Genomic DNA, 12275 nt, shown 5'->3' with positions numbered 1-12275 from the left:
TATTGCCCCCAATCTGTACCTGTGCCAGCAGCAGCCACAAAAGAAACAATATTGCCCCCAAATATGTACTTGTTCCAGCACTAGCCAAAATCCATCATATTGCCCCCAAAAATGTATCTGTGCCAACAGCAGCCAAGAGAGAGGTGGGAAGTGCTTCTGCCCACAGTACGAATCACGGACAAGATGGGGTTGAAAGAAACAGTTTATAAAATTGAAAAACTATTAAAGCCCAAGCAAAACCAAGGTTTAAAAAAAAAGAAAAATAATCCCATTAAAAGTGCGCCCAACATTTGTAACAGGTAAAGCAAGCGAGGAAACCATATCATTTTGACTTCCCCAAAAAGCTGCCTTTTTAAATAATCACGTTTACATTTGTATTCATGTACACATCATTGTGCGACTAATGTTGATTTGCTTCCGAATAAAGGAAATACACGCGGTACAACAATGGCAGTTCTGCACATTAGGAGCAATAATACTTTCCACAGAAGGTTAGTGTGTGTTTTATTTATGCACAATGAGAAAATCCTTTAATGACCTTATAATTACAGTGCGTTTTTATGTCAACACTACGACAGCTGGTTTAGCTGGTTATAATTTTATTTTGTGGATTGCTTTATTTTAATCTTGTCTCACATCCCTGATGCCTCTCCTGTAGCCTTTCAGATCTTACAGGTATTGGATCTGTGATTTGGAATGTTCTTTTAATAAGCCCAGTAGGATTATTTTTCCCCAATATGGATTTGTGCAGCTTAGTTATCTTTAAGTACAAGGTACAGATTTTAAATTAATACAAAAGGGGCTTTAGTGTATCTGCTCAGTGGGTTTCCAGACAATGGATCCCATCCCTGTAGTTGTTTGTATCCCTGTGTCTCACATATAACGAACTCTAATTTAGAAGGTGCCCACCCTGAAAATATGCTGAGGTGCCAATCCCAAGGGGGCCGCCCAGCCAAAGCCTCCTGACGAATATCACATAAATAAATAAATATATGGATTGCACACTCAGACTTAAAAAATAATCAAAGTTTATTATATCAAACACTTACATGATAGTAGAAACCCCGACGCGTTTCGACCACCATAGTGGTCTTCATCAGAGGCAAAAACACTTATAATACAAAAATAGTAAAAAAAGCCTCCCAAAAGGAAAGGGTTAGCTGGGCAAGTGAAAACAGGCAACAGTTATAATCTTCTTGCGGGACCTATGGCCATTGGCATCTTCTCTACCAGTCTGCTAGTTTGGCTAAACATTGCACTGCAGTTGTACATAGAGTGCCCAGGAGGTCCAGGGACCCCTAATGAATGGGCAGATCTATAAAGTTGGATAAAACTGGATTGCTCCAGGCTACATAAGACTTGGCTATACCGAGCTACTGCCTGCCCAAGTCTTACCTTTTACATTGTTGGGCTGTTGAGCAGTGGCGTAACTAGAGTGGGCCGGGGCCCCCTGGAAAAAAATCTTCAGAAGGGCCCGGCTCGATCCGGTCCCCATCCTCCCGCCCACTTCCCATTCCACCTCCGCCCGATTAATCCTCATCCTGACTCCACCCACTCCTGCCCGACTTGCGTCCCCCTTTCCTCGCCGCAGGTAAGAGATCGGCTGGAGAGGAGGTTTTTTTTTTTTATTAGCTATAGACTAAGCAGACCCCACAGTCCAGGCCCCCCTTTTCCCCCGGGCCCCCCTGCAACAGCGGCTCTGCTTCCGCTATAGTTACTCAACTGCTGTTGAGAAGAACGATTAACTAAGAAATAAAACACGAACTAAAGTAGTTGTACTTAATAAGAATTCTCGTTCTTAAAGGTGTGCTTCAATTTTAGTATGTTATAGAATGACCGAGTCATTTTTCAATTGGTCTTCATTATTTTTGTTTTATAGTTTTTGAATTATTTGCCTTCTTCTTCTTCTCTTGACTCTTTTCAGATAGGGGTCACTGACTCCATCTACACATGATCGATACTGCTACTTCCTCTACGTCCTCTTTCTGTTCAGACCCTCTCCTATTTATATTCCAGTCTCTTATTCAAATCGATGCATGGTTGCTGGGGTAATTTGGACTCTAGCAACCAGATTGCAAACTGACGAGCTGTGAAATGACTCCGAATCACAAATGATAAAAAATGAAGACCAATTGCAAATGGTCTCAGAATATCACTCTCTACATTAAAAGGTAATGCAAAAGGGAACAACTCTTTTAAAGTAGTGTACATGTAGTAGAAGGTGCCCTTCCTTGCAACTAGCAAAATCATTGTGGTAAAGGCTCTATCTCATTTAGATATGCAAATCAGAATCCCTGGAAGCAAGTTACCATTCTTGTAAACTGGGTCAGCACCATCTTATAGAAACGGTGGCTTCATCTCAACAGTGGTACCATGGATCAGATCATTTGGCCATCTAGAATGTAGTTTGGCATCTTTTAGAAGATGGATATGGACGTTTCAGTGGGATTCAGAGGTTCTTCTGCCTCATTTGGTCCTTTAAATAAACCATTTGGCCAAGTCTGGAATGACTTGATAACCTTGGGATTGCTGTAGAACTTTGCAAGCTTTGCAGTAATGGTTATCCCAACCTATGTTCCTAACCACTCCGTAACTGGATCTCCAGTTGAAATACTGTCGGTATCTGTAGTCATCTTTGTCTAGTTCTAGAAGAAAGGCGGCCAGATCCTGAGCACTTAAGAAATCATCCACGTGAATAAAGGAATCAGCGGGTATAAATTTTTCATAGTTTTCCCTGGGAGCCCCAAGCACTACTGGTACAGTCCCTGTGTTAAATGAGTTCTCCCATAACTTCTCAGTGATATAATCTTTGTGATTAACATTTTCAAAGGCCAAATAAAACTTATATTGTCCAATGGTGCTATAGAAATCTTCCCAGCTCAGTTTCTTATGCATTTTTCCATACACGTCAATGTGGATATGCTTCTTAAGCTCCTCATAATACTGAATGCGTTGTGCACCTGGGTACCACTTACTGACCACCCAAGCTACCAACTTTGACTTTTTGGGGATATCAACTCTTGGTGGCTCCTTCAATGTTTTCAGCCAGCCATACGGGAGAGGGATATCAGAGTCTGTGCGGTAAGTCATGGTCATATTCATAAGGTTGCCCATTATGTTGACATTCTTTATTATAAAGGGAGGTTCAAGGTTGAACCAAACCCAACGTTGATGGAGAGGTCTTGGTTCCTTTGGCAATAACCCTTTGTCATGCATTATATCAAAGTGATGGATGATGATAGCATTTGCCTGGCCATATAAGTTCCTATCAGCTGTCAGTTTGCACCCCGAGATTCCATAAACAGAACTGCAAGTATCCAAAGGGAAAGTTTCTCCAAAAGGCCAAGTCCATATAAGTATGAGAAGTTCTGGGTCATGTTTAGGTTTCTCTAAAGGGATATTCGCTAGCTCAGGGCAGTGCCGATCTTCTTTCTTGGTGGAAAATGGAGAGAAACTTGATTTCCAAGAACCAATGAGCAGAATTAAGAGAAAGACAATGATTACAGTTTGTATGTTGGCTGATTTTAGCATCCTCCACATCACACTAGGAATTAAAAAAAAAAAACAAGTAATTAAAATAAAATCTTAATTCTAAGAACTTCTTTATTCTATGAAACATTTGTATTTAAAGGGGCACTAAACCTTTCTGTACTGCACTATACTATTCTGGGTTCAGCTATGAGTGATATAGAGCTATTTTTGGGGGGATGGAATTAGGCACATCTTGGGGGTCATTTATCAAAATCTGCAATTTGACCTTATTAATTAAGAAAAAACACAATTTAATTGGATCGAGGGAAAACTCGATAAAATTGAGCTAAAACCGGAATCGTGCTCTTTTTTTTGTGCTTTTTCCTGAGAAAGTCCGAATTTTTTAGATTTTTGCCCTAAAAGCCCAAAATAGACGGATTTTCATACTAATTCCACAGCAGACCACATAAAACTTCTAAATAGGATAGGGACCTCTCCCTTTGACAGATTTTCGGATTCTGAATTTTTGCAGCTATATATTATATATATATATATATATATATATATATATATATATATATATATATATATGCAGGGATATAATAAATCTTGAAAAATTCCATTTTTTTTTTTTTACACTAAAAATTCAGATTTTATAGTAGAAAAAACTCGAGTCTTTGGCATTTGGACTTAAATAAATAATCACCGTAGTGTTGACCTGCTTGTGGTTTCCAGATTTAATACCAGCTTGTAAAAGTGTTTGGGCAACTCCCAGTAACGTAACTCCCAGTAGCCCCACCCCCTCCGTACCGCCGGCATTTTCAGTGGCGTGCCCTGAGGGGGCCCGCTCGCACCCCCTGCTCCCCCGGTAGTTCCGCCACTGGCAACTCCAGAAACTGATTTTAAAAAATACTTTATTAGGACATAGAAAAGGGTCCTACACATTTCATTACTTATTGTTGCATGTATGTGTAGGCTCGGTCATCCACTTCCTTTTAAAAGAGCTGTGACCAATCAAAATGTGTGACATCATGTAATGCAGGGGTCCCCAACCGCCAGGCCGCGGATCAGAAACGGGTCGCGTTACGTCCTGAACTGGGCAATTAATACAGTGCCGGTGCGCCCAAATGGACGCTAGCGCAACAAATTGGACGCTGGCCCCTCCCGACCCCTCCGACCCCTCCCCGACGGCTCCCTACCCCTCCCGACCCTCTCCCCAACCCCTTCCGACCCTGGGGAACCCTGATATAAAGTATAATGTGTAACAATGTAGCAGATTATAAAATGCATCCTTTTATGAGAAATCTAGAAGAAACCAAAAATATATAGAACCCAAATAGTTGGAAACAAACAGAATCAGAAATACAGGTATGGACTTCTTATCCAGAATGCTCGGTTTTTCCAGATATGGGATCGTCTGTAATTTGGAGCTCTATAACTTGAGTCTACTAAAAAAATCATTAAAACATGAATTGAAACCAATAGGCTGGTTTTGCTTCCAATAAGGATTAATTCTATCTTAGTTGGCATCAAGTATAGCGTTTAATTATTACAGAGAAAAAGGAATTTGTTTTTAAAAATTAGAGTTATTTAATCAAAAAGGAGTCTATGGCCTTCCCTGCAATTCTGGATAATGGGTTTCCAAATAACAAATCCCATCTCTGTCTGCGGAACAAGCCAATACACAAGCAATGAAAATATAAATAAAAAAAAGTTGGCTACTTGCTTATTTTCTGATTTTTTTTTCATTTCTTTGTTTTTTTTTCTGTTTACATATAAATTGCAGCAGACTCTAATAAGAGGGCTTTTTTATCTGTTTGTGTTTTGTAAGGAGGTGAGGAAAGAAAGCACAAAGTAAATATCTTGAGGGTCCCTGTACATAAGAGAAAGGCTTTGTATCAATATCAGGTAGAATACTTATTCCCCATAGGCCACACTGACCATTTAGTAGCCCCAAACCTCTTCCCAGTTGTTGGCCGGCTTGGTAGCCTGGGGTGCCTGGTTGGCCCGGCCCTGATACACCTCACACACCTGTAATCTGGTACAAAAGGCGAATAGAATCGGTTTTACCTTAGTTTCCATTTTGGTGGCAGGATACAGAGCCACGCCATCTGTTTGGGAATGAATCCTAAAATCTCAGCAGGAGTGAAACCCACTCAGCCAGTTCCAACAGTTAACGCCCAGTTACCCACGTGTTGCATAAAAACTCCCTTGTCCTCTCCCACCCTCTGACTCTCTGACTTTACAATACACAGTCAGAGTCATTTATATACAGGCTACAGTTTCCTATTATAACTTCAGGCAGGAAAAAGTGAACTTGACTTAGAATAATATACAATTCTGGAGTAAAGGAATAACAGGTACAGCAACCGATCCAATGTTTATATTGCCATTGTTTTTTTATTTTTTTTTGTGTGTTTTTTAAAAACATTTTGGGGTCAATTTATTAAAGGATAAGTAAACCTTTAAAACAAGTGAATGTAAAATGGATGAGAGTGCTATTCTAAGCACTTTTGTCACTTACATTCATTATTTATTTTATTTTAATTCCAAGATATTAAGGGATACATGTGCTGTTAATATGAATGAATTTTGTTACAACAGCGCCACCTGCTGGTCAGTTTCCCACCAGTCTGACCAGCAAGTAGTCAAGGAAGTTGTCAGGAGAAAGAAAGAGGCTGCTCTGATGTTCTTCTGCTTAGGAAAGATTTGAGAAAGGTTTCTAATTTTATTCCTAAGCAGAAGAACATCAGAGCAGCCTCTTTCTTTCTCCTGACAACTTCCTTGACTACTTGCTGGTCAGACGTATCCCTTAAAATCTTGGAATAAAAAATAAATAAATTATGAATATAAATGACAAACAGGCTTAGACTGACACTCTCATCAATTTTACATTCACTTATTTTAAAGGTTTACTTATCCTTTAAGCGTCGAAATTTGCCAGCAGCCGTCGTAACACTTCCCCAGGCGAATATTTGCTCAGACAACACTAATTTAATAAAAAGCGAGATTGCGTCCAGGGCACCGAACGCTGGTGAATTTTCATTAGCACTACTTCGGCAATGAAAGCGAAGATGCGCAAGTGTTCAATTCTGCCTAGCGAAACTTCGTTAGAGGTCTTTGCTCAGGCTAATTTGCATACAGCGGGAAATTAAAACTGGAATATGTTGCAGCAAATACATTACATTACACAAGTCTAGGGAAAGTCAGTAAATAAAATAGAGATAATATAATGTCCTACACATGAGCCCACTGTATAGTTTATGTTCCATATGTTAGAAAATATATAGGGGAACCTGGTTACCCCAAAAAAAAATTAAAGGACTTTTGCAGCCTATCACTCTGAAAAAAGGAAAAGACGCCAGCGTTTTTTGGACTTAGAAACTTTTTCCACTAAAAATATGATGTAAGTGACAGAAGAATGAGGAGGATCTATTCACTCCAATGCACTTCTCCTGGTCTGAGGTGGCGAAGGCAAGTCTGGCGAAAGAGTTCAGTAAAATCCGCATCTTAGTGAATTTGCGGAGTAACATCCATTCGCCCGAGTGAATATTCGCCTGGCGATAGAGAACGAATGACCACTAGCGTCTGTCTCGTTCACTATTGAAATGACGCCTGCGCCTGTTAGTAAATTGCTGGTGAATCGTTACCCTTTAGTAAATTTGCCCCTAAACGTTTTGTTCAGCAACTCTCCTGCAGCTGAAATTTCAGGTCCAACATTCCCTAACAACCTTTGGGCTTAAGTGATGTATAGGTCGGGCTTTACATGATGCGCACCCGACCCTAACCCGCCCTCTCTCCACCCGAGCCCGCCCACCATCGACTTCCAGGTTCCTTTTATAGACCTGCGCCAACCCGCCTGCCGATGATGTCATAAAAAGGGGCGGGGCGATAAGGCACGCCTCTATAAAAGGAAGTCGGACAGACCAGTACTGCCTCCGGAGGTGCAAGGTCGCCCTGAACCCGCCTGACCCGCGGGTAAACCCACTGGTCCTGAGGGTATCAGGCCGACCCGCACATCATTACTGGGCTTGGATGCCAAGATAAGTCATAATAAGTAACAATAAAAAATTAAATTGTAATTTTATGTGTAAGAATCATGTTTTCAGTGCAAGTACCTTTTCTTTCAATTTGCAGCAACCGGAGCCAGGGAGGAAGGTCGGAGAGCCGGGGCTAAACCTGGTCCCAAAGGATTTACACTCCTTTTTTTTTAATCACAATCTAGAACACATGGCTGGGGGACCAAAAGTCTTACATTTCTGGGCTGAATTCAGCTCAGATTAAGGGGGTTATTTATTATGCTCCGAATTTCCAAAATTCGAATAATTTGTGGTTTTCTTTTGTGGTTTTTGTCAAAGCTCTAGAGGTCCTGTATAAGTCAATGGGGAAGGTCCCAGTGTCTGCCCTGCTGTTTGTACTGATATCCAATAATTTCAGGGATTTTGGACCAAAAAAAGTCTGAAAACTCGTAGTACTTGCGGAAAAGTAAGAAAAAATCGTACTTTTTGGCAAAGCTCCGAAGTGATCAGATTTTTGCCCGATCCAGTTTTTTCTAACTTTTTTTTAATGATAAATAAGATCAATTCGGGCAGTCAGAGTTGATCGCATTATTTGTTTTATGTGAAATACTTAGAAAAATTCAGACCTTAATAAATAAACCCCCTCAAACTTGATTGAAGTCTATGGGGAAAAAAACGGAAATGAATTTGGAGAAAAATGTTTTTTTTCCCCTCCTATTCTCGTCCGCGAGCTTTCACTTGATAAACCAGGAGATAAACTTTTTCTCTCTGAATTGAATCTGGCCCATTGTTGGAAAAATATCCTACGACCAAGAGTCGGTCCAAAATAATCCAGATTTGGTATGGTACTGATGATCCCATGGAGGAAATTCTCCAACTTTTTAATGTAAAAGTGGATTTTAATAATATTATTAAAATGATTATAATTATTATTATAATATACAATAAAGTCACAAGCAGGGTTCCCTTTTTTTCTAACTTTAAAACTTTTTCTCACTTCCCTAAAAGTAGGTTTATCACGTAAAAACTCATGGACGAAATTCAATTTGAGATGCAATTCTGAAAAAACTTATCTCACATTAAGGGGGTTATTTATTATGCTCCGAATTTTCAAAATTCGAATAATTTGTGGTTTTCTTTTGTGGGTTTTTGTCAAAGCTCTCGAGGTCCTGTATAAGTCAATGGGGAAGGTCCCAGTGTCTGCCCTGCTGTTTGTACTGATATCCAATAATTTCAGGGATTTTGGACCAAAAAAAGTCTGAAAACTTGTAGGGGCACATTTACAAAGCTCGAGTGAAGGATTCGAATTAAAAAAACTTCGAATTTCGAAGTGTTTTTTTGGCTACTTCGACCATCGAATGGGCTACTTCGACTACTACTTCGACTTCGAATCGAACGATTCGAACTAAAAATCGTTCGACTATTCGACCATTCGATAGTCGAAGTACTGTCTCTTTAAGAAAAACTTCGACCCCCTAGTTCGGCAGCTAAAAGCTACCGAACTCAATGTTAGCCTATGGGGAAGGTCTCCATAGGCTTGCCTGTGTTTTTTTGATCGAAGGATATTCCTTCGATCGTTGGATTAAAATCCTTCGAATCGTTCGATTCGAAGGATTTAATCGTTCGATTAGCGCTAAATCGTTCGACTTCGATATTCGAAGTCGAATGATTTTAGTTCCTGGTCGAATATCGAGGGTTAATTAACCCTTGATATTCGACCCTTAGTAAATGTACCCCGTAGTATTTGCGGAAAAGTAAGAAAAAATCGTACTTTTTGGCAAAGCTCCGAAGTGATAAGATTTTTGCCAGACCAGTTTTTTCTAACTTTTTTAATGATAAATAAGATCAATTTGGGCAGTCGGAGTTGATCGGATTATTTTTTTTTATGTGAAATACTTAGAAAAATTCAGACCTTAATAAATAAACCCCCTACAACTTGATTGAAGTCTATGGGGAAAAAAACGGAAATGTATTTGGAGAAAAATGTTTTTTTTCCTCGTATTCTTCACTTGATAAACCAGGAGATAAACTTTTTCTCTCTGAATTGAATCTGGCCCATTGTTGGAAAAATATCCCACAACTTTGTAGAGTTTTCTGCATATTCGTCCGATAAATGAAATGGGAAACTTGCAAGTGTGGGTACAAGTTATGACACCAGCACATTATATTATTATTTTTTATGGACACTTCTCATGGGACAAAGAACATTTTTCTTACCTTTTTCTTTCTAGGGCTTGGGGAGCAGCGAGTCGATTTCTCTCGGAGAAACTGAGAGTCCAAAGTGCTGGTGATTTGCTAAATAGAAATTCCCTGGTTGCTGGACAAGGAATCAGAAAAAACAAGAACAGGTTTATTATTGCTTTTGTAGCTTTTGTAGCTTTTGTAGCTTTTGTAGCTTTTGTAGCTTTTGTAGGCTCGCAAGCCTTTGCTGTAGCGACACTAATACAGATTTCTCCTTTACCAGCACAAACTGGGGGGAATTCGGAGTTGCGGTAAGTTATTAGTGTGTTTTACTGCAGCCGCACCCATAAAACTATGAATTATTTACATTTTAGGGTGTGTCTTAAATTATGCACACTGCATATATGTTTATATTTGGCCTCTCGCGTTTCATGTTTCAGGACAATTGTTTCTGAATTTGTCTTTAGCTCCTCCCACACGTCAGACTGCTATCTAGTAATATTCAAAGGTTTGTGAGTTGTAATAAGGGCTGTGTCTTTCACAGAACACATTCCCTGCCATTTTTTAAAGGAGAACTAACCCCTAATAAGAAATACGGCTAAAAATGCCATACTTCATATACTAAACGGATTGTTCTAGTCTAAAGGTTGAGCATGTCTATAGTAGTAATGATCCAGATCCTTAAAGTTGTCACAGTAGTTTCCCATCTTGGATTTTGTTTGGCAAGTCTGTGACACTCACATGCTCAGTGGGCTCTGATTGGCTGTTGAGAAGCTAAGCTTAGGGCTCGTCACTAATTATCCAGCAGAAAATGAGCTTCCCTGGCTGTAATATAAGCTGATGCTACAGGTTTGCTGATTATTCAATTCTGATGCTAATTGCACTGGTTTCTGTGCTGCCATGTAGTAATTATGTGTATTAATTACTAATCAGCCTTATATTGTGACATTTCTATTCTATGTGTACTGTATATTGTGAGTGGCTCCCTAAGCTCAGTAAGTGACAGCAGCACAGAGCATGTGAATCAGCAGAAAAGAAGATGGGGAGCTACTGGGGCATCTTTGGAGACACAGACCTTTACTGCTAAAGGGCTGTGGTTGCCTTGGGCTGGTACAGAAGCACAAAACATCATGTACAACATTTCTAGCCACTTCTTTGGTTAAGATTTAGTTCTTCTTTAAGTCTTAGGGGCCGATTCACTAACTTCGAGTGAAGGATTCGAAATAAAAAAAACTTCGAATTTCAAAGTGTTTTTTGGGCTACTTCGACCTTCGACTACGACTTCGAATCGAACTATTCGAACTAAAAATCGTTCGACTATTCGACCATTCGATAGTCGAAGTACTGTCTCTTTAACTTTGACCCCTTAGTTCACCATCTAAAAGCTACCGAAGTCAATGTTAGCCTATGGGGAAGGTTCCCATAGGCTTTCCTAAGTTTTTTTGATCGAAGGATATTCCTTCGATCGTTGGATTAAAATCCTTCGAATCATTCGATTCGAAGGATTTTATCGTTCGATCGAAGGAATAATCCTTCGATCGTTCGATCGCACTATTTGTGTTAAAATCCTTAGCACAAGGATTTTAATTCCCAGTTGAATATCGAGGGTTAATTAACCCTCGATATTTGACCCTTTGTGAATCGGCCTCTTAAAGTGACACATTTTACATTTAATTTGCACTTAGTGCCGGCTTTTTGTGTATATATATATATATATATATATATATATATGGATGTGGCTATACACTGTATATATATATTTATATTGCAATATTAAAATCGTTGATGGTACCAGCAGGATAATGCAGGGAATGTAGGTGGCAGCCCAACCCTGTGGCACTTGCTTCTCGTAATACATCTAATAAAACTGTAACGTGTTCTTATAGTCTATAAAATCTATATATAATCTAAATATATATATATAACCACTCCCTTTTACTGGCATATTATCTTGCGGTACTGAGAGTCACGAATATAAACCTGCCACAGTGTTTGAAAAAAACACAATATAAATAACACAAACATGTGAACATATAAACCCAACCTAGTACCTCTATTCTGAGATCATGGAGACTGATAAAAACTTCTTACTCCAGAGCCGACCCCATGGTCAGGGTTCAGTAGAACTGGAAAAATGTCGACTCTAAGGTGTTGGCAACGCTGGGACTTCCCTGTCAACAGATTCTGTGGCATTTGTCCCCAAATGGTGTCTGATTAATGAACATCTGATTTAAGGTGGCCATACACGTGCCGATAAAAGCTGCCGACAGACCAAGTCAGAAGGTTATTGGCCCGTGTACGGGGGCCCCCAACGGGCTTCCCCGATCAAGATCTGGACAAAAGTCGGATGGGACTAAAAATCCTGTCGGATCGCGGCCGCATCTGTTCGTTGATGTGGTCCCGCTATCCGACTTCCTGTTCGTTACGATCCAATTGTTGGGCCCCCCAGCCGTAAAACGTATATGTGTCGTTTATCGTTTGGACGCCATATTTAAAATACGCTGGGTATTTACATAAAGTGTGGTTTCAAACTTACAGATCGCATAGAGTGTAATGATTTGGTAGTTTCTTGACAAGCTAAAAAACACCAATAGTGGCGTCCCG

General features: G+C 39.8%; 1 protein-coding gene across 2 annotated transcripts; it reads right to left on the bottom strand.

The window, feature by feature from the left end:
* Window positions 1-1005: 1005 nt before the first annotated feature.
* On the bottom strand, window positions 1006-9976 carry fut5.S (fucosyltransferase 5 S homeolog). 2 transcript variants are annotated; one of them, XM_041560862.1, is made up of 2 exons: window positions 9708-9976; window positions 1006-3544 (listed from the first exon to the last, which is right to left on the bottom strand). In XM_041560862.1, exon 2 carries the CDS (start codon window positions 3538-3540, stop codon window positions 2479-2481), a length of 1062 nt encoding a protein of 353 aa, XP_041416796.1. In that variant the 5' UTR covers window positions 3541-3544; window positions 9708-9976; the 3' UTR covers window positions 1006-2478. The 2 variants fall into 2 exon arrangements, with proteins under 2 accessions (XP_041416796.1, XP_018115592.1); XM_018260103.2 differs by lacking the exon at window positions 9708-9976 and adding an exon at window positions 5542-5732.
* Window positions 9977-12275: the final 2299 nt, after the last annotated feature.

Source organism: Xenopus laevis, chromosome 4S (genome assembly GCF_017654675.1).
Source record: "Xenopus laevis strain J_2021 chromosome 4S, Xenopus_laevis_v10.1, whole genome shotgun sequence".
NCBI lineage: Eukaryota > Metazoa > Chordata > Amphibia > Anura > Pipidae > Xenopus > Xenopus laevis.
Note: the sequence above shows the minus strand (reverse complement) of the source record. Positions and strands in the feature narration are given on the sequence as shown.